Source organism: Barbus barbus, assembly GCF_936440315.1.
Source record: "Barbus barbus genome assembly, chromosome: 31".
Taxonomy (NCBI): Eukaryota; Metazoa; Chordata; class Actinopteri; order Cypriniformes; family Cyprinidae; genus Barbus; species Barbus barbus.
In genome coordinates this window covers 20,966,648-20,986,628 of record NC_136759.1, presented here as the reverse complement: position 1 = coordinate 20,986,628, position 19,981 = coordinate 20,966,648, and the positions used below count along the sequence as shown (strand labels likewise).

General features: G+C 35.8%; 1 protein-coding gene across 4 annotated transcripts; it reads left to right on the top strand.

Annotated features, from left to right (window-relative positions):
* The first annotated feature begins 395 nt into the window (after positions 1–395).
* LOC306851108 (high affinity cationic amino acid transporter 1-like) lies at positions 396–18,262 on the top strand. Of its 4 annotated transcripts, XM_079387202.1 has the most exons (14): positions 419–661; positions 1,201–1,273; positions 6,152–6,309; positions 8,248–8,705; positions 8,815–8,973; positions 9,065–9,230; positions 10,283–10,416; positions 10,544–10,766; positions 11,608–11,747; positions 13,269–13,371; positions 14,114–14,322; positions 14,441–14,592; positions 14,695–14,803; positions 16,703–18,262. In XM_079387202.1, exons 4-14 carry the CDS (start codon positions 8,336–8,338, stop codon positions 16,882–16,884), a joined length of 1,947 nt encoding a protein of 648 aa, XP_079243328.1. In that variant the 5' UTR covers positions 419–661; positions 1,201–1,273; positions 6,152–6,309; positions 8,248–8,335; the 3' UTR covers positions 16,885–18,262. The 4 variants fall into 4 exon arrangements, with proteins under 4 accessions (XP_079243327.1, XP_079243329.1, XP_079243326.1 ...); XM_079387201.1 differs by lacking the exon at positions 1,201–1,273 and having other exon boundaries at positions 396–661; XM_079387203.1 differs by lacking the exon at positions 6,152–6,309 and having other exon boundaries at positions 396–661.
* The last annotated feature ends 1,719 nt before the right edge of the window (positions 18,263–19,981 follow it).

The following is a 19,981-nucleotide window of genomic DNA, read 5'->3' as shown; positions in this document are numbered from 1 at the left end:
CAATCAAGCTCAGTAACACCATGGTCATTGAACCAGCTTTTGGTACCTTTGGCAGCGTGGGCAGATGAACAAATAAATGCTCCTCAAAAGCTTGATGCATTTTAACATGTTTTCCCCCTTTAAAAAATCATATGGATAATCAAGTAAATATAGTTGCTTCAGACTAGTAGGCCTAAATGTTCAATCTTGAATGCTGTATGTTTAATTTATTAAAATCTGTAAAGATTTCACAGCAAAAGCGCATGAACCACATCCTCATTTTTACAGGCCTTTGTGTAGGCTATAATCAAACAAGATTCAGTAGGCTTTGTGAGGGATTAACAGTATAATTTGAATGAGCAGAAACGACGCGAACAAGAAAAGTAGCTCGTTTCGTTGAATATCAGTAATGCTTCACAGTAAAACACGACTGGGTGGTGCGCGCGCGTTTGGGTGTTGGCACACGGAAGCATGTTAGAGACGATCGGCCAATGATAGCCTTATAGGTGGGATTTACTCAAGGTTTAAGGGGTAGTATTTTATTGTAAAGTAGTTCTATTAAGACTAGAATAAACCCTACAGAAAGTCCGCCAGTTTTTTTTGTTTTGTTTATTTTTCGTCTCGCGCGAAGCTGTCAGTTCTGAGGTCGCAGAGTGAATTTTGGGGTCCTTAACGTAACCAGGTAAGAATGAGGCACGTGCATTTAAACAATTGTTTTATATTGTAACGTTACGTCAACCCTCTTTTCAGTGTACTTTTTGATACTTTTTCGAAAGCCTTTTTCCTGCGTCTTCTCATGTGCTGCTCTCCATTTAAAGGCTGATGCAACACCTCACTTTTGAAAGAGGACGGGATTATTGCATGAATTCATTTAGGAGTGTATCTGTCTGCAGTAGTATTGTTATGGGAATCAGTTCGCGTCGTTTAAGCACATGTGATTATTAACTGTTTATTTCAGAATTAGGGGGTAACGTACAGCTCGCATGTCCTTGTATAGTAACACTCGCGTGCTTGTAATTCATTGTGCTGTAGTCGGACGCGAGCGGAATTTAATAACCAAATCTCAAACGAAACGCAAGCCCACAAACACGATTTGTGTCATTTAGTGCATACTTCTGCCTGTTCTCATGGTTTTAAACTGGTTGGTGCGGTTTTGTATTTGTACCATCTTACAGATTCACGCGCGAAGCATTGTATTGAAGTGATTCTTTTTTTTTGAAGGAACCGATTCGATAAGCTCCTGAAACCTTTCACAACTGTGTGTAGAAGTAAAACAGTAAAGACACAAACACAGGTACGATATAAAAATCCGATGCTATCTGTGTAAATACACATTTTAGTAAGCAGAATTTGTTTTTTTTCATTGAAATGAACCGTCTGAACTAATCGATTCACTAAATGACTCGAACTCCACGCGGCTGACCGTGTGCGTGTGTGTGTTTTGGGGCGTGTGGCTGCGCTTTATTATGACGTTTAAAAAAAAAAAAGCGGCATTTTGACATTTGTTTGCTATTTTGTATATCTGCAAATTCTGAAATAGAATAAAGTCGTTCATTTTGGAATCGTGCAGATGCGAAGAAGTAAGAAGTTTCCAGTAAGCGTTGTTTACGTTTTGTTTCATATAGATAATGAACATAAAGATGGATTAGTTTACTCAGAAGCAAAATATAGAGATGATATGATCCCAACCCACAGACAGTGTAAAAGAGAATATACTTTACAAAGAACAAAATACTATTTACTGATCACTGCCTTTAATAACATTATATAATGCTTAAAATGCCATTGGTTATGTTTAAATATTGAACTGCTTATCTGTAGTGTGCATTATATAACATTTAATGATTTATTGCTTGAAGTTATTCTATTCTGAGTACAGTGATGCTGGGTTTGTTTACAAAGTGTCATATATATCAGAAAGAAGTAGTTCTTTTGTTTTCAATTACATTTTTGTCATCATGCATAAAAAAAAAACTTTACATTTTTAATTAACTTAAGTTTTATTTGACTAAAGAATCATAGTGAGTGCTGTATGTTATACATAATTGTAAAAACGTTGAACCATTTGTGATCCTTGACCACAAAACCTGTCATAAGAAGTCATAAATTGCATGAGTATATTTGTAGCAATAGCCAACAATACATTGTATGGGTCAAAATTATAGATTTTTCTTTTATGCCAAAATCATTTAGCTATTAAGTAAAGATCATGTTCCATAGTTTGTAAATTTCTTACCGTAAATATATCAAAACTTATATAAAGTTTTCAATCACAACTTTAAAGGTGATTATCTTAATTTTTTATTTATTTATTTTTTGCACCCTCCGATTCCTATGGAAGCCCATTTCCGCCACTGAATAAAAAATAGGTAAAAAAGGTTACTAATAAAAAAAGGTTATTGCGACTTTTTATCTCACAGTTCTGACTTTTTTTTCTCAGAATTTTGAGATATAAACTCACAAATGCTTTGGGAGTTAAAATCCAGTTTTGAGGGGGGAAAAGACTGATATATTCTCAGAATTACGAGTTTATATCTCACAATTCTGAGAAAAAAAGTCAGAATTGCGAGAAAAAAGTCAGAATTGCGAGATATAAACTCATAATACTGAGAAAAAAGTCAGAATTGTGTTTATATCTCGCAGTTTTGTCTCTCAATTGCGAGTTTATATCAAGCAATTCTGAGAAAAATAGTCAGAATTGTGAGATAAAAAGTCGCAATTACCTTTTACATTTTTTATTCAGCGACGGAAACGGTATTCCATAGATTCCAGATTTTCAAATAGTTGTATCTCGGCCAAATATTTGCTTATTTATTCAGCTTTCAGATGACCCTTATGACTGGTTTTGTGGTCCTGGGTCACATTTTGGTTTTTATGCCTGTGTTTGATTCAAAATCGAAATGAACTGGTATATAGGTAAAAATAATGCGCATTTCTAAACAAAAATTACATTGAATTATGCAGCACATTGTAATGCATAGTAAAAAAAAATGCCATAATGAAAGATTTGATCTAAACATTTTTGAGTGATGATGCAACAAATCATTGAATCAGAGTTTAAAAGGATTTTAAAATGCTATTTGTACTGATTCAGAGAAAATAATCAAATGTAATGTTAATTTGACAGTTTTCTTGAAACACAGCCATGAACAAACTGCAGATATAATGGTCAAGGTGACCTTGCCCTAGTTTATCACATAGTGTTTGAATATTGTGTTTGAGGAAGGTGCAAGCTATATTGATTTCAGGAGATTTGTAAAATTAAGAAAAATGCTTTTAAATGCCTACGCGGTAAAATAAGTAGAGCTAAAATGTCAAACTATTTAAATCATTGAGTGATGAAGTAAGTTATACAAAAGCTTTATTTGAATTTCCTTGGGTGTGTATGTTATGGGCTGTTGCAACTGTAAAAATGCTAATTTATTGCGTGTGACCATCCCTGATTAGGTTTTGATTTAAGCTGATGTATTTGTTTAATGTGTGGCTATGTTCATATTGACAGACTGACAGTACATTGACAGCGAAGGTGTTGCTGTGGAGTTGAAGGGCGGTGGACTGTTTGCTTTTCAGGGCACGTCGAGTTAAAATGTCATGACTTTGTTCTGACAGAGTTTTTGTTTGGACAGTAAAACGGTCAGATCTGCAGTTATAAAGTTGGCATGAGTAGGCCTATATAACCCCAGACATCTCCTTGGGTTGCTTCAATAAATCACCTGTCATCACTATTTTGTTTTGAGGATGTCTGTGGTTTCACATCGCTGTAGGGTGGTTTTGTTTTTCATTATTAATACCCTTCAGATTTCAGGAGACATTTAATATCAGCATGATGACATACAAACGTGCACAATATTAGGCTGGTTTAATCAGTGTGGGTGTTGGCAGGCCTCTGCTGTTTGATTGGACTGTCCATAAAGGTGTGTGTTTCACAGACCTGTCAGTTTATTAATACACTGTCTTCACTGTAGCGCACACACACATTGGTTGCACAGCAATTAATCGAATTCGATTATCATGCGCATCTAGTCAGTAAAACCGGTTTCTTGCTTAGTAGTTAATTGCCATCACCTGCTTTCAAATGGAGCGGGAATTACTACACAGAGCCGTAGTTCACTGACAAGATAGGCAATATTGCATTCATAATCGCGAGATACTGACGACATGCGCATGATAATCGAATTCGATTTAATTGCACAGCCCTATTGCACACAGTAACATCCAGGAGAACATAAAGTGTCAATGCTGTTGTGACGCCGTTTCGTCATCCAGTCATGATTCTAGCCCCGCCCAAAAATCACGAAAATGGTGAAAACATATTTAACTGTTTAACTCCACAATTAGGTACTACATAGTTCACAGTCTTTGTAACATGTTTCCGCAATGCATTCCTAATATTTATAATGCATTGAGAAACAATTCTCAGAATTGACTTTACATAGACTTTAAAAGAATCATAAGAAACTTAACAAAAATTTCAAAAAAACTTACAGACCTCAAACTCTTAAACTGTAGTATAAAAATATATTGGCCATTTCTATAGTTGTTTTTTTGTTTCACATGCTGTACATGTGCTTCTCAACCATTATATAGTAGTTGTGCTAGATGTACTTCAAGTGCATGCCTCAAATTCCTCAGTACAACTTTGATCAGATGTTGACATTCAACTCAACAAAAGTCAGTCAACTAATCTGGGCATCGTGACCTGATTGAAGAGGTGTGTGTACGTGTGACCACAATGTGACCGGCTGATGCGTTCAGATGCCTCCCATTTCTGCCGGTGCTCTGTGATTGGTGGAAAATGGGGCAAGGCCCTCGCCCAGCCCACTTACTGGATTTACACTTGATGCAAGCACGAGTTTCAGTGCGTGTTGCTATGGACGTTTAAATTAGGTATGGATGTGCTTATTGCTCTTCAAGGCTGTGAGTGGCAGATGTTTCGGTATGCCTTGCGCAACCATGTGTTGCCACACAGCAGCATTAGGCTGTATGGTACGCAGGCTTTGTTCCATTGCCCTTCCTCCAAACGAACAGCTCCCAGAACACGAATGTTAACATCGACAGGCATCCACTGAGGATGTGTTTAGAAGAGTCTGCGTTTATTCCTAATAAGTAGTTGTTTTGCTTAGTTTAGACCAGTGATTCTTAACCAGGGGCCCGGGGCCTACTAGGTGGCCTCAGGAAACTTCCATGGGGGCCTTAAGATGACTTCAAAGATTTGAAATAAGTCAAAAATGCTACCGTCTTTGGAAAAGATTGGATATGAATAAACCTTATTTCAAAAGTGTGATTTCTAGACCTGGACAATTCTTCAATGTTAGGTCTTGGAATCAAAAAGGTTGAGGACGACTGGTTTAGATTAATAAAGGTTGATTGGTTGAGCCACGTTTGAAGCTGTTGTAAATTACTCTACAGACATACCTTTTTTTACGTTTGCGTGTTGCTTGGAACCACTTTGTTGCAACCACAACCGTTTCTAAGGAACTACATTGTTTAGCTGAAGAGTAGTGTTTTTATTAATATCGTTACATTATTTACTCTCTTTATCTGCTTCGCACAATGCTTAAAAACATGCAAGCGATAAGTTTTCGTGACCACATAGCACAGCAACGTCACGTAAACATGTATCTGTGATAGAGACAATAGTCCAAAATCTCTACCAGTTGATAGATTTCTACCGTTTAAACATGTCTACCAGAATATCACCCACCCCTAGCATTGACATCATTTTTCCTCCTCACTTTCTTTTTATTTTTTTTAGGGGTTTCATACTTTTTAGGTCTTGACAGGCATGGCCATTGTGAACTGTTGCCTATTGTATGGGGCAGAGCAGTGTGAACATTCTTCTAAACATATATACCATGTATACCACAGAAAAAAACATTGTGTGAGTTTTTAGAGCATATATATGAAATATCATTCAAGGGCTGAAATATTGAGAGCAACTTTTATGTTATCTCGCTTTAAGCGCCAGAGGTGTTTCGTGACACGGCAGAGACGGGCAGAAACCAGAATCGTAGAGGCTTCAGTGACCACCGCAGCTGCTGGTCTTCACGTGACCTCACCGTGTGCTATTTGTGGCCCGGGCTTTGAATGAGTTAGTTGCCACAAAGGCATTGGACTCGTGCTACAGGCAGACACCAGTTTGAACACCTCCCCTTGCTTGTATTTATTACAGGTTCAGAGAGAAAAGGCATCATCAGAGGGTTTACTTGACACATCCTCATTGTGTTTGATACCTGGAGGAGGTGCTGAACCGAAGCCAGAGCTCAGAGAAAATAATCACCGGACTTTATTTTTATTTTGAGGATTTCCTCGCTTTGATATTTTGAGTTGGTAAGAAAAAGATCTAAAACTTCAGAGCTCTCTGATTAGAGGCCTCTGTGGGTTTGATGTCTTGCTGTTTATGTTATTTGAGTTTCCCATGAAACCTATTGGTTTTACTCACTAAATGATGCAACGGAACTCATTTATTTTATATGCTTTAGGGTTTCTCAGTGGCCTTCTGGGAGACTCGAACTGAATATGTGTATTTCAGACTAAATTATCTTCTGATGCATTTCCTTTGTGTAATCAAACATGAATGGAATATTGTAAACTAGTCTTCGTGTTTTAACAGAGATGTATTACCAGTATGTATGAATGCATGTCAAGAACATGTAAATGTCATATTGAGTTTTTTTACGAGTTGAATATAAAGTATATACATACTTAGCTTTGAAATACCTAGAATGGCCCAAATATCAGAAGCTTTTCATAATCCTGATAGTAGCTGATGAAATAAGGTGTCTTGTTACTGTAAACTGTAAAAGGGAATAACATGAGCGCACATGTCATTCTGTTTATTAGCATACAGTGTATTTATTACATGTCTTATTCTCTCTAAATATGATCAGTGACGTTAGTTTTGCACTTGTGTGTTTATAAAAAGATCCTACTGTAAAGTTCAAGCGATACCTCGGCTTGCGTCCAGTCTGCTTTTGGCTTACAGCTATTACAGTAACGATGGTTGTGGAGGTAGTACCAGACTCAAATATCATCACTCTTGTGACTCTCCCAGCTTATGCCAGGATCGCACTTCTTGCATCATTTAGTAACTTAAGAATTTAGAGGTTTAAAAATACTGTTTTCACATTTTTTAAAAATATATATATTTATGTCATAAACTAACACTACGCTATTTAAGAACATTACATTTACATTTAGTCATTCAACAGATGCTTTTATCCAAAGCGACAAAGACTTGTTATAGCACTTGCATATGATTGCTCTTTTGTTGATTTCGATTGCTTCCATTGTCCTCATTTGTGCATGCAAAGAAAAATCAGATTGTCAAACACTGTTTAGGCCATTTTAACATAGCGTTGAGATTGCACATTTAAACCCTCAATAATGCAAGTCAGTGACTTTGTACTGAAAGTAAACAACAAGTGCACTGATTGTCAACATAATATTGCTTATTCAGTTGTACATGCTTATCTCACTTTTTTTCATTTAATGATCTTTGCTGTCATCTATGCTCACTTAAATTAATGTGTGAAAACACTAATAATAAATGTAACTAAATATAAAAACACTATTAAAAGTAATCTTTATCTTTCATACTGTACTTTGATGCCTAAATTCACTTGTAGCATTCAATATTGTTATATATATATATATATATATATATATAATAATTATTATTTTAAATGAATGTATTGTTTTATTTATTTAGACAAAAAAGTGGAGCATTTTAACATTGACAATTGATTTGTCATAACTTTTAAATAAAATCAAAGTATTTGCTAAATTGATTACTAAACCTAATATAGCCTATAGTGCTATCAAATGATTAATTACATCCAAAATAAGTTTGTTTACATAATGTGTGTGTAATGTGTATATTTATATATATATATATAGATAAATACACATATATTTTGAAAATATTTACATGTATATATTTGTTTATATAATTTATATTTATATTATATCTAAATATATTTAATATATAAACAACATCATTTTCCTAAATATATACTATGTGTGTGTGTATTTATATATACATGACAAATATGCAAAGTATACACACATATTATGTAAATAAACTTATTTTGGATGCGATTATTCATTTGACAGAACTAATAAAAACTAAATAGACATATGTCTTTAATATAAAACCAAATTTTAACTTTCAGAACAAAGTAAAGATAAAACTAGTGACTTTGTTAATAACCTTTACTTGAAGAAAACTTTAATCATGTTTATATGCCCTTTGTTTTGTTTTTCCAGGTCATTGGCCCCACCGTGAAGAGCTTGTGTGTGTGTTGTGTTGTGTGTGTGTGTGTGTGTGTGTGTCTGACTGCTTAAAGAAATCAACATGGTCCTTGCCCACCTAAAAGGCTTTGGAAAGCAGCTTCTGCGAGTGAAGGTGGTCGACTGCAGCACAGAAGAGTCTCGTCTTTCCCGATGCCTCAACACCTTTGACCTGGTGGCACTGGGAGTGGGCAGCACATTGGGCGCTGGTGTCTATGTGCTGGCCGGGGCCGTGGCACGAGTAAACGCCGGTCCGGCTATCGTCCTCTCGTTTCTGATTGCAGCGTTAGCCTCGGTGATGGCTGGACTGTGTTACGCTGAGTTTGGAGCACGTGTACCCAGGACGGGCTCAGCGTATCTGTACAGCTACGTGACGGTGGGCGAGCTTTGGGCTTTCATCACCGGCTGGAACCTCATCCTGTCTTATATCATAGGTGAGAATAATGCTTCAAGTAGTCAGGCCTAAATCTGGCCTAAAAATGGCAAATATAAATAGTTGTAACCCATATTGGCTAACCACACTTATAATGTTCCCTCCCTCAGGAACGTCCAGTGTCGCTCGGGCCTGGAGTGCAACCTTTGATGAGCTCACTGGCAAACATATAGAGAATTTCTGCAGGTTACACATGAATATAAAGGCCCCTGGAGTGTTAGCAGAGTATCCTGACATTTTTGCCGTGCTCATCATCCTCACACTGACAAGTAAGCCACTGAGAGTCTGGTTATACACAAATACCTCAGTTTGCGTATTTTCAGGAATTCAACGAATGAATATGTCGTGTTTGTTCTGCAGTTTTGTTGGCGTTTGGGGTGAAGGAGTCCGCTATGGTCAATAAAGTGTTCACCTGTGTTAATGTTCTGGTCCTGATGTTTGTGGTCGTGTCGGGCCTGATCAAAGGAACCCTCAAAAACTGGAGCCTGGATCCTAAGGAAATCCTCAATCAAACATCCTATGAGAAGTAAAGACTTTTTGAATTCATTTTTTTTCCCTTTGATAGAGGCACGGTATATCTTGTGAAATATGGATTTTATTACTGATCAAAGTCAAAAAAGAAACGGGAAAGCATGTTTTGCTGAAAGTGACAATTATGTTGCAACAGATCTTTTCTTCCATATTTTTACATGCATCTGAGTAACAAATTATCGTGAAAGATTGGATGTTGATTGGATTTTGAGATGTGGCCCCAGTGTTGTTATTGTATACTAAAACAAAAAAATAAAAATAATTTGTTTTTATTAAAGTTTAATTCAAGTTCAACAGAAGATTGAAATATGACTGGATTAAACATTACAGGGTCACAAAAAGAACAATTTCAATATTTGCATGAATGAACCATTTATATTAAGATCAATAACATGCATTTAGAAAACAAAACTTACAAGAAAATGAAGCCTGTTTTTGACCTTTTTTTTTTTTCATTGCATATAAGGTAACCAAAAATTCCCCCTGAAAATAAATATATTTAAATAGTAGCATTTGTTGCACTGCTTGCAATTTTGCATATCATAAAGATACAGTAATTTAAATTTTCAAATTATACCACTCTAGTAATAAAATTTAGTGCTGCCAAACGATTAATCGCATCCCAAATAAGTTTGTTTACGTAATATATGTGTGTGTACTGTGTATGTTTATTATCTATGTAAATACACACTCATACAGTATATATTTTGAAAATATTTACATGCATATGTTTATATAATTTATAAATATATTTAATATACAATTATACAATTTTTCTTAAATATATACATGCATGTGTGTGTATTTATATACACATAATAAATATACACAGTACACACACGTATATTATGTAAACAAAAACTTTTATTTTGGATGCGATTAATAGTTTGACAGCACTAAAATCAAATGACATTTTACAAGGAAAGTCTTAATGATAATCTAAATCATAAAGTGAAAAATGAAATTCTTAATGGTCCTAGAAATGGTTTATATTGTTGTCTTTGTCTGAGGGAGATACTATAGCTTAGTACTTGTTTGTATTTTCAGTTCGTCAGAGCTGTTGCCGTCTGAAGAGAGTTTAGGTGTTGGTGGTTTCATGCCGTTCGGTTTCTCTGGAGTTCTGTCCGGTGCTGCCACCTGTTTCTATGCTTTTGTTGGGTTTGATTGTATCGCCACAACAGGTGAGTTCTTCATTTTCTATAACAATACAATTTAGCTTTTGAGTCTAGTTTGAGTCTGATCTAACTGAGATGCATTCCAAAACTTCCTGTGTAAATGAAGGCCTTCTTTTCTCTGTTTGTGATTCAGGTGAGGAGGTGAAGAATCCTCAGAGGGCGATACCCATTGGCATTGTAGCATCTCTTCTCATCTGTTTCGTCGCCTACTTCTGCGTATCAGCCGCCCTCACAATGATGATGCCGTACTACATGCTGGATAAGAACAGCCCACTTCCGGTGGCATTCAAATACGTGGGCTGGGAAGGGGCGACGTACGCAGTAGCCGTTGGTTCCCTTTGTGCTTTGTCCACCAGGTAAGAACTACACAGGTGCTTAACAAGTTTTGTCCGTTTTAGGGTGTGTTTGTGTATTTGCATAGCATTGTTTGTTTTAAAGCAGTCAGTTCTGTGCCATTTTGGCACTAGACTTCTTCAGAAAAAAAGACATTAGAAATGGAAATGTCTATAAAAATACACATGCACAAAATGCTTATTGAAATTATTTAAAGTGGTTATGGTATTTTTGAAGTTGATTTATTTATTTATTTATTTTTGCTCTCCCTGATATGACCTTTTTAATACTTGAACTGTGAGGCATAAAGATGTGTGCAATTTAATACATGAATTACTACTAAGTTATTTCAGCTGCAGTGTTCTGAAGTAATTGTAATGTTTTATTTTAATATGATTTACATATTGTTTCATATGTTTTAAAGTGTCACAAAAAACTCAATCAAACGTTGCACATATATTTCAGTCAAGTCTCACAAACTATGATGAATGACTATAGAAATAGAATGAATAGAATGATTATTTTCATGGAATGGGAACCTGATGTGGGAAGTTTGAACCTGAAGTTTGGGGTTAGTAAGATTACATTTTTTGAAAGAACAGCATTTACTTGAAATAGAAATCTTTTGTTACATTATAAATATCTTTATTGTCATTCTTGTTAAATAAAATTAATTTCTAAAAAAAAAACAAATGCCTCAAACTTTTGAATAGTATTGTATATTTGTAGGACCTCAAAAAATATGGTTTGCTTTTTCATGACACTTTAAAGGCATATTTGTAAAGCTAATTAGCTTCAGTAGATGTTAAATGCACAAGCTAACTGCACTGCATGGCTTGAATCTGTTTCTCTCCCCTCAACTAGTCTGTTGGGCTCCATGTTCCCAATGCCCCGTGTAATATGGGCCATGGCTGAAGACGGGCTGCTCTTCAAGTTCTTGGCCAACATCAATGAAAAATCCAAAACGCCCATAATAGCCACTGTAACCGCAGGCATAGTGGCAGGTGAGGATGCTCATTCAAACTACTAACAGACTCGCTCCTTTACAGATCTCACAGCGATCCGGCCCACAACCTCTCAAACTGCACCATGACTAAATACAGACTAAACTTATCCACTAAACTCCAACAATGCCCAAAAAAATGACCCATAACAGCTGCAGCACTGCTTTTTGTGCCAACAATAAAGCCTTTATGTTCAGAGAATTGCAGCAGTGACATTAAACTGTTAGTAGACTATACAAAACAACAGAGATATACAGTTTGGTCACATTTATGAATCCAAAAATTCATAAATGAAGTTACATTTCATTCGAGGAGCTGAACTATATGGGTTATATTGAGTTTTGCTCTCCTTTATATTCAGCTTTAGTGGTGAGGCTAGAGGGATCTGCGATTGTCTGAACCGGGCTCATGTTTACGTTCAGATTCAGATCATATATCCACTCATCCTCCCTCCCCTGCTTGTGTAGTCTGCTGGGCTCCATGTTCCCACTGCCACGCATTATCTTTGCCATGGCAAGTGACGGTCTCATCTTCAACTTCCTGTCTCGCGTCAGTGAGAGGAAGACGCCCATCATCGCCACCATGGCGGCCGGGCTTCTGTCCGGTAAGCCTAGAGGAGAAACAGATTAACCCTTAGTTGTTGGCAGGATTAATGTGTCACTTTTTCCTTAAATAGGTTTAGGATCACACCCATGTGGAAAAAGCAGTTCAGTGTAATTTATAATGTAATATGTTCAGAAATTATAGTTTAAATGTACTTTAGTGTGTGCATTCTATCACACCTAAAACCTTTTAATTGCATGTTAAGCATTAAATGCAAATGCACTCATTGTTAATAAGACTTATATTTCTGTATTGCTGCTAGCAATAGATGTATTTTCATAAGTAGGGGATGGTAACTGTCAACAGGATATGTGGCAATGCTGAAAGAGGATATGCAACGTTTGCTGTCATTTCATGGGCCACAGAATCTAAATGAGTTAAAAGCGTTGTTTGTTTTCTCTTTAAATATGACACATCATTAACCATTTCTTAATGTTTTAACAGGTTGTAACAGATTGTCTATTTTTACCGACTTGTTGGTGGTTGTTAAATTTTATACGCCATAAGAATATGTACAATTCTCTATTAATGTTAACACTGAAATAACAATACTGTTCAAAACTTTGGGGTCTATAAGGTGTTTTTTTGTTTGTTTTTTAAATAAATTAAGTTTTCTTCAGCAAGGATGCTTTATATTGATCAAAAGTGACAGTAATTAGAATGATTTCTGAAATATGATGTGAAATAGATGGCTGTTATAAGTAGTAGTATAAGTTGGGGTAGTATCTTATGTGCACCAAAACTGTATTTATTTGATTAAACCTACGGACTCCAAATGTTTGAGTGGTAGTGTATTAATATTTATTCTGATGACAATCTTAACACAACAGAATTAGTATTCATGAACTTGTTATGCTTATAACAGTTAATACAGCTGAATCATTGTCCTGCAGTAACACACTCATCTTCTCTCCACAGCGGTTATGGCTTTCCTGTTCGATCTGAAAGATCTGGTTGATCTCATGTCTATTGGCACGCTGCTGGCTTACACACTAGTTGCAGCCTGTGTCTTAGTCTTGAGGTACGGCTTCACATTTCTGATATGAACATGGAAGGAAGTGTTTTCAAGACTGTTTATCATAAAACAAGAGATTGATATTTTTGCAGCCTGATTTTGCAAGTACTGTTTTGTTGTTAATCATTTTGCCTTATTTTCTTCTTAATTACACAGAATTCATTTTAAAGTAACAGCCCTGCTTTCAATGCATTCATATCAAATTAGTTTTTGTTAATATTTGATATTGAATAGATTATTTTTTTGTTCATATTTAAAGTGCATATTGTTTGTTTTTCGTTTTAATGTTACATTTTTAGTCATTTTGTTGTGTTTTAGTGTGTGTGTGTGTATACACACACAAATATACAAAACTGTCTTTTAAGGTAAACAGACTTCCTCTGAAACCCTCCACCTTCCCCAGCTCTACCTGTATAGATCTGCACTGAGTTATTATATATGCTATTTTTGCCGCAGCAGTATGTCTTAATACTCACAGCAGTGTATCGGTGTATGTATTGGCAGTAGCAAGTTCCTGAACTTGCTTTGCAGCAGCAGCAGCAATAATCTACAACAATAGCAATAACCAACAGCAGCAGCAATTCAGCAGCATAGCAGATCTATTCCACCAAGACCAAATACATTAATATTGTCATATCCATTAGCATGCCAAAATCTTTCAGGAGTTGTCATGATAGAAATGTTTATAATTTTAGTAAACAATAATAATCATAATTGATGGTTAGACAATTATATTTCTCTCTCTCAGGTACCAGCCAGAGCAGCCCAGTGTGAATGTCCAGTATCAGAGAGCCAGCTGTCAGGAGGAAACTGAGGCCGACTCCATCAACGAGAGCAGTGCTGGTTTCCTGCCTGGATCTCAAGATCTCTGCACCCCCAGCAACCTTCTGTTCCCCAAAAACGAGGAGCCGTCTCATCTCTCTGGCTTCACCGTCAAAATCTGCACCAGTGTATTAGGTTAGACACATTTTAAAATAATGACTCTATTCAATTTATCAGCCTTGAGTTCTGATTAGATTAGCAAGGAAGTGACTTCACAGTGTGAGTCACACAGTTTCCCTTCCTCCCTGTGCAGGTGTTCTGGTGTGTGTGTTCTGTGTTGTGGCGGTTCTGGGTGGATTTCAGATCTGGGTCTTTGTGGTTCTTGCCAGTCTGGCTGTGGTTTGTTTCTTCATCACCATGTTAATATGGCGGCAGCCTGAGAGCAAGACAAAACTGTCTTTTAAGGTAAACAAATACCTACATGCACACAAGTGGGAGTTTTATAATCTGTGTTTATAGCAGTTTGTAAAGATGGGCGGATGTGTGTGTGTGTTTGTGTGAACCCAGGTTCCTCTGCTGCCGTTCCTTCCCGTTCTTAGCATGTTCATTAACGTGTACCTGATGATGCAGCTGGGCGCAGGCACCTGGATGCGCTTTGCCATTTGGATGGCCATAGGTAAGTCAATAATATGTCATCAGATTCTTGGGACATGGGAAAATCACAGGACTTTAGTGGGTGAACCTAGGATCTTCTAGGGGGGTCCAGGGCCATGGTCCCCTGTAAGAAAATTAAAAGTAAAATGCATCTAGTGCATTTTGAAAGCAAAATTGAGAACTCAAACCTCTTTTCTGTTACCAGAAGTAAAAAAAAAACAAAAAAAAAACTTTACATTTACACGCTGTGAATGTGTTTATTATCATTATTTATAACTAGACATAAATGTATTGCTGTTGTAATATGATTGCACTGCAAAACGAATAAAAATAATAATTTCATGATTATATTAATTACATTACTGTTTGCCATTTTTCATGTTTTTAGCATTTTCGAAAGAAGTGTCTGATGGTCATTTATTTGATCAACAATAATAAACAGTAAAATATAGTATAGTAACAAAAATAGTAAAATATTATTACAATTTTAAATAACTGTTTTTATTCATTTTATGGCAAAGCATGAAACATTTCTTATCAATGTTGAAAACAGTTTTTGCTGCTTAATATTTTGTGGAAACTGCGATAGACTACCATTCAAAGGTTTGGGGATAAGTATGATTATAAAAAAAAAAAAAACACTTTTATTCCAGAAGGACACACAAAATTGATCAAAAGTGGCAGATTTATAATGATTACAGTGATTTATATTTAATTTATTTGAAAGAAATTCTGAACTTTATCAAATAAGTTTATATTTGAATGATAAACAACAAAAACTGTTAATAATAATAAAGTAACATTAATAATTGAGCACCAATAAATTGATTTCTGAAGGATCACATGACACTAAAGACTGTTATGACAGCTGAAAATTCAGCTTTGCATCACAGGAATAAATTGCCTTTTAATATATATTCAAATGGAAAACTTATTTTAAATTGTAATTTTTCACAATATTACTGTTTTACTGTAAATAAATAAATGTAGCCTTGTTTGAGCATAAGTCTTCTTTTAAAAAAAATTATCTTAATTTCTTAATATCTTCACTTGCAAGAGTTAAGATTTTGTGACAACAGGTTTACAAATACTTCCTGTTATAAATGTAGTGAAATGCTGTAAACTACTAGAAATTAACTGCCAAAATAAATTCTCAAATTCCCAAACGCATGTTAAACTCACAGCACTGTATTTACTGAGAACAGAGATGCTGAAAACACTGGCTCATGAGCTGCTCACGTATAAATGAACACAGTGCTGCACAGATTAAACACTCATTCAGTTGAAATTCAGTTGTAGCCTTTTATGATTTGATAAGTGCACTACGCTAAAACCTAAGTTGAAATTTGTAGCGTATCACATCACGTTTAGTCACGAACGGCCAATCACACCAACATGATGAAAGACCATAAATAGGCAGAGCCAATCCTCCCTATACGCAGAATACGCAAGCTGCATAGGGCCCCCGAAACACCAGGGGGCCCCCTTGCTCTCAAAGATGTTTTAATTTTAGTTTCGTTTTTTGATTTTGGCCAGCGGTAATGAAAACACAAATGATAATTTATTTTAATGCAGCACGCTGTCACGCTCTCTATGTAAAAATCAGCCAAATCATGTAACGTGAATGTCGTACAGTCTCTTGCTCTTAATAAAAAAAAAAACGAGTTGCGTACCTAGCCACGGAAGAGATTCTGTTTCTCGAGCGCTTTCCGCGAGCGCGATTCGAGACTGAGTGAAACACGGACAAATGCATTACATCCATTCTTTCATCCCCTCATCCCACAACCCACCCCACACACACACACACAGTTTTGCGTAGGGCCCCCAGAAGTCTAGGATCGGCACTGTAAATGTTTAGTCATTGATAATAATCAAAAATAAAGGTCTTCTGCTGTCTTTGACCTTCTGTGTTTCTTTCTAGGTTTTGTTATTTATTTTGGCTATGGGATTTGGCACAGCACAGAGGCGGCCTTGGCCAGTAACGACACAGAAGACATCAACACCTTCAAAGCGACAATGACAAACGAACCAGCCACACCTGAGAAAGAGGCTTTCTTGAGCTACAGTATTAATGTCAGAGCAGAGGAGAGCAGTGACCCTTGAGAAAACTGCTCTGTTACCCTGTTACGGATGGCATTTTGTGCTCATTATACCGATGTATGTGACTTACAACAACTGAAACGTCCAAACCGAGAGCTGCTATTGATGTTCAAGACAATGTCCTTTATGTGTTACTGTAGGTCCGAAGCGCCTTTAAGCAGCATTACAACATGTGGCTATTATTATTTAACAGATGAATTGCCTGTTGTTCAGGTAAAACGTGAAGGACAGATTAGTATGCGTTCATAAAGACGTACACTGCATTATTGGAACAGTCGGTTTCTCATTTGTCGAATTGGTTTATTTTATCTATTTATTGCTGTCATGCCTGATTAAAAATTAATACACATTGCATTGTTACCCATAATTCCCTTTGTGGTGTGTGGTACGTTGAATTCTAGGGATGCACCGATTTACTGAAGTTATTCCAGTTATTCAGAAAGATATCTGCTGATAGCAACAGTTGTTTTATCTTCGACATTGCATATTAAACCTCTTCAAAAGAAATATTAATTTTACTTTCTATGACGTTTCAAATATTTATTTAGCTGACACAAGGTGCTTTAATTCAATTTTCTCAATATGAGAAGGTTATTCATGCTGCAAATCACAGTTATGCTGTTAAGTCAGACTTTTTTCTTCTTTGATTGGTTTGTAACTGTCCAGTGCCTTTTCTCACCCTTTTTGATTGACATGCCTAATGTCTCCTCACACTGACAATGACTTTTAGTGGCTGATGCTAGTGCCACCTCTCAGATTTTGGTGAAGCAGTTGCCAAACCTTTGGGATGGGAGAAAAAACTGTGCAAATGAAGTCTTGGATCTGGTCAAATCTCTGTTCAGAGGGATTCTAATGCTTGTTTGTCTGGTCAGTTTCCTTTGCATTAAGCTCTTGTGTGCATGCTGATTCTCTGTTAGGTGTGTTTTACATTTGCATCTGGTGTTGGGCTAAATATTTATGTACAGTATTGTTGGACGTTTGTGTGTTGTACTTTTATTGTCCAAATTTTAGTCTGCTTGTAGAAAAGCATAAAGCCAAAGAATTCATTATGATTTGATTTGAAACTGCATTATTTCATTGATATTTTGCATTAAAAAAAACTTCAGTTACAGTTACATTTTCTACATTGTATTTTAAGTAATTGAATAAATGTACATTTGGTTGTCAAAATTTGAAGGGAACTGTAAATGTACTGTAAATATTTGCTGTTTTTGTTGCAATCGATTTTCATGTTTATAAAGAAATTGTTTTTTCAGCATTTTTTCTTTCTTTTTCCTTTCTGTTGTACACTGCAGCTATTTAAACTGGACTGATTTAATGGCACTTTTCTGTATTTTAACAACAAATGTTAAACTCCTTGACAATACAGATGTCTCAGAGCAAAACACTCCATTTTTTCCCTTTTCAAGATTGTCACAGCAATTAAAAGTCAACACTCCAGTTCCAAAAAAAAAAAAATATTAAAATCTGGGTTACATTGTAATGTAAGTAAATGGGGCCAACTGATAAATGTAAAGAGAAAAAGTAAAAAACACAGATTCAACGTATAGCCTAAGACAATGTTAACAATTTATAAACAAATCGCTTACAAACTTTTCTATGTAGTAGTATACCTTTAACCTCTTTACTATGGAATATATAGTTTATCATTCTAAATGTAAAGCAGTTATATAGATTTCAGCACCACTGTAATATATGCAATGCCAATCTCACTTTACAGTAATATTACAGTTTTTCTCGATTGCTAACACACAATTCATGAAACAATTCACCATTTTCTCACAACTATAAACACAATCTCAAAACTATACACCAACTTGCACAAACCTCAAACTTCGTTCAAAACCAAATATTCTAATCAAAAATATTATCTTCAATCAATCGATAGTCAATGTCTGTTACAGTATACAACATAAATGGAGGGGTGCAGATACAGTAAAATTCTGCAATAAACTTTAAGAAAAGTTTACTTTCATTGCACTACTGTAAAGAGATCTACAGTAGATGAAAGCACAACAAGAGAAAAGTTCAAAGACCAAACAACTGAATATACAGTAAATACACATTGAAATATACTGTCAGTTATTTTACAGAAATAAATAATGGATACAAGAATAAATAAATAAATACATTCAGCATCCTCTGCCAAATTGCATTACAGTATTGGCAGTATCCTTATTTGTTATAGCAGTTTCTTAGTCTTCTGAAAAAAGACTTCTCTGCCTCCCCTAGACAGTCATCTCTCAGTTCTGCACAAATACAGTAAATGTATTTACAGTAAATGTAAGGACTACTTGGCTACAAATCAATTCAACAAAAATGAGGGTGTACAAAATGTACTACAGTATTTACTGTATACAGAATAATGAAAGTTCTCTCATCTGAAGTACTGCTGCTTTCCACTGTAATGATATTGTATGTGTCCGTAGTATTGAAACCCTGTAGACCAACTTCCCCAATGGTCAGTCCATGCAGAAGAACATATTCAACCATAGTGCTTTGTATTTCATCAGAAACCAATGACCTTTGACCTCATCCCCTTCATCCCCCTATTCCTCTTTGTCTCCCACAACCAGGATTCATTTTACAAAACACATAATCCCTTGTGCTCTTGTTCATATCATCCTGAGATTCTGACCTGTGTGTTATCAGTTTTGCTACTGAATGTTCACACATGGATAAATGTGTGCTGTTTGAGTTCATTTTGTGATGCTTGAGTTAATTTTTTTTTGTTTGTGTTTTCTGAATGAGAACATGGTTAAACCTTTGCAAAATGATGGCTTTTTTGGGCCGAAAACGCTGGGCAAATTGGAACTTGTGTGCAAACAGGTGAAATGTGTTATAAGTTTTGAGAAACGTGTCTTTGTTTTATGAATGGTTTGGAAAATTGGGCAAAATGAATCAGTTATAGTGTGTTAGTGATCGAGAAAAACTGTAAAACCTAGTACTTTTTGAAGACCAAAGACAGAAGATTCAATGAGAATGGAGGTTTGTTCATGGTGCACATATGCTTTGCCCACATAAATATGCACAATTTCTGTTTTACAACCCCTATCAAAAAATTATGGAATCACCAAACTTAGATGATGCTCACCCAAAT

Coding starts and splice junctions, on each gene's coding strand:
- LOC306851108 (XM_079387201.1), top strand. CDS start 8,336: ATGGTCCTTGCCCACCTAAAAGGCTTTGGAAAGCAGCTTCTGCGAGTG. Junction 8,706..8,814: donor CATCCTGTCTTATATCATAG/GTGAGAATAATG, acceptor TCCCTCCCTCAG/GAACGTCCAGTGTCGCTCGG. Junction 10,417..10,543: donor TGATTGTATCGCCACAACAG/GTGAGTTCTTCA, acceptor TTTGTGATTCAG/GTGAGGAGGTGAAGAATCCT.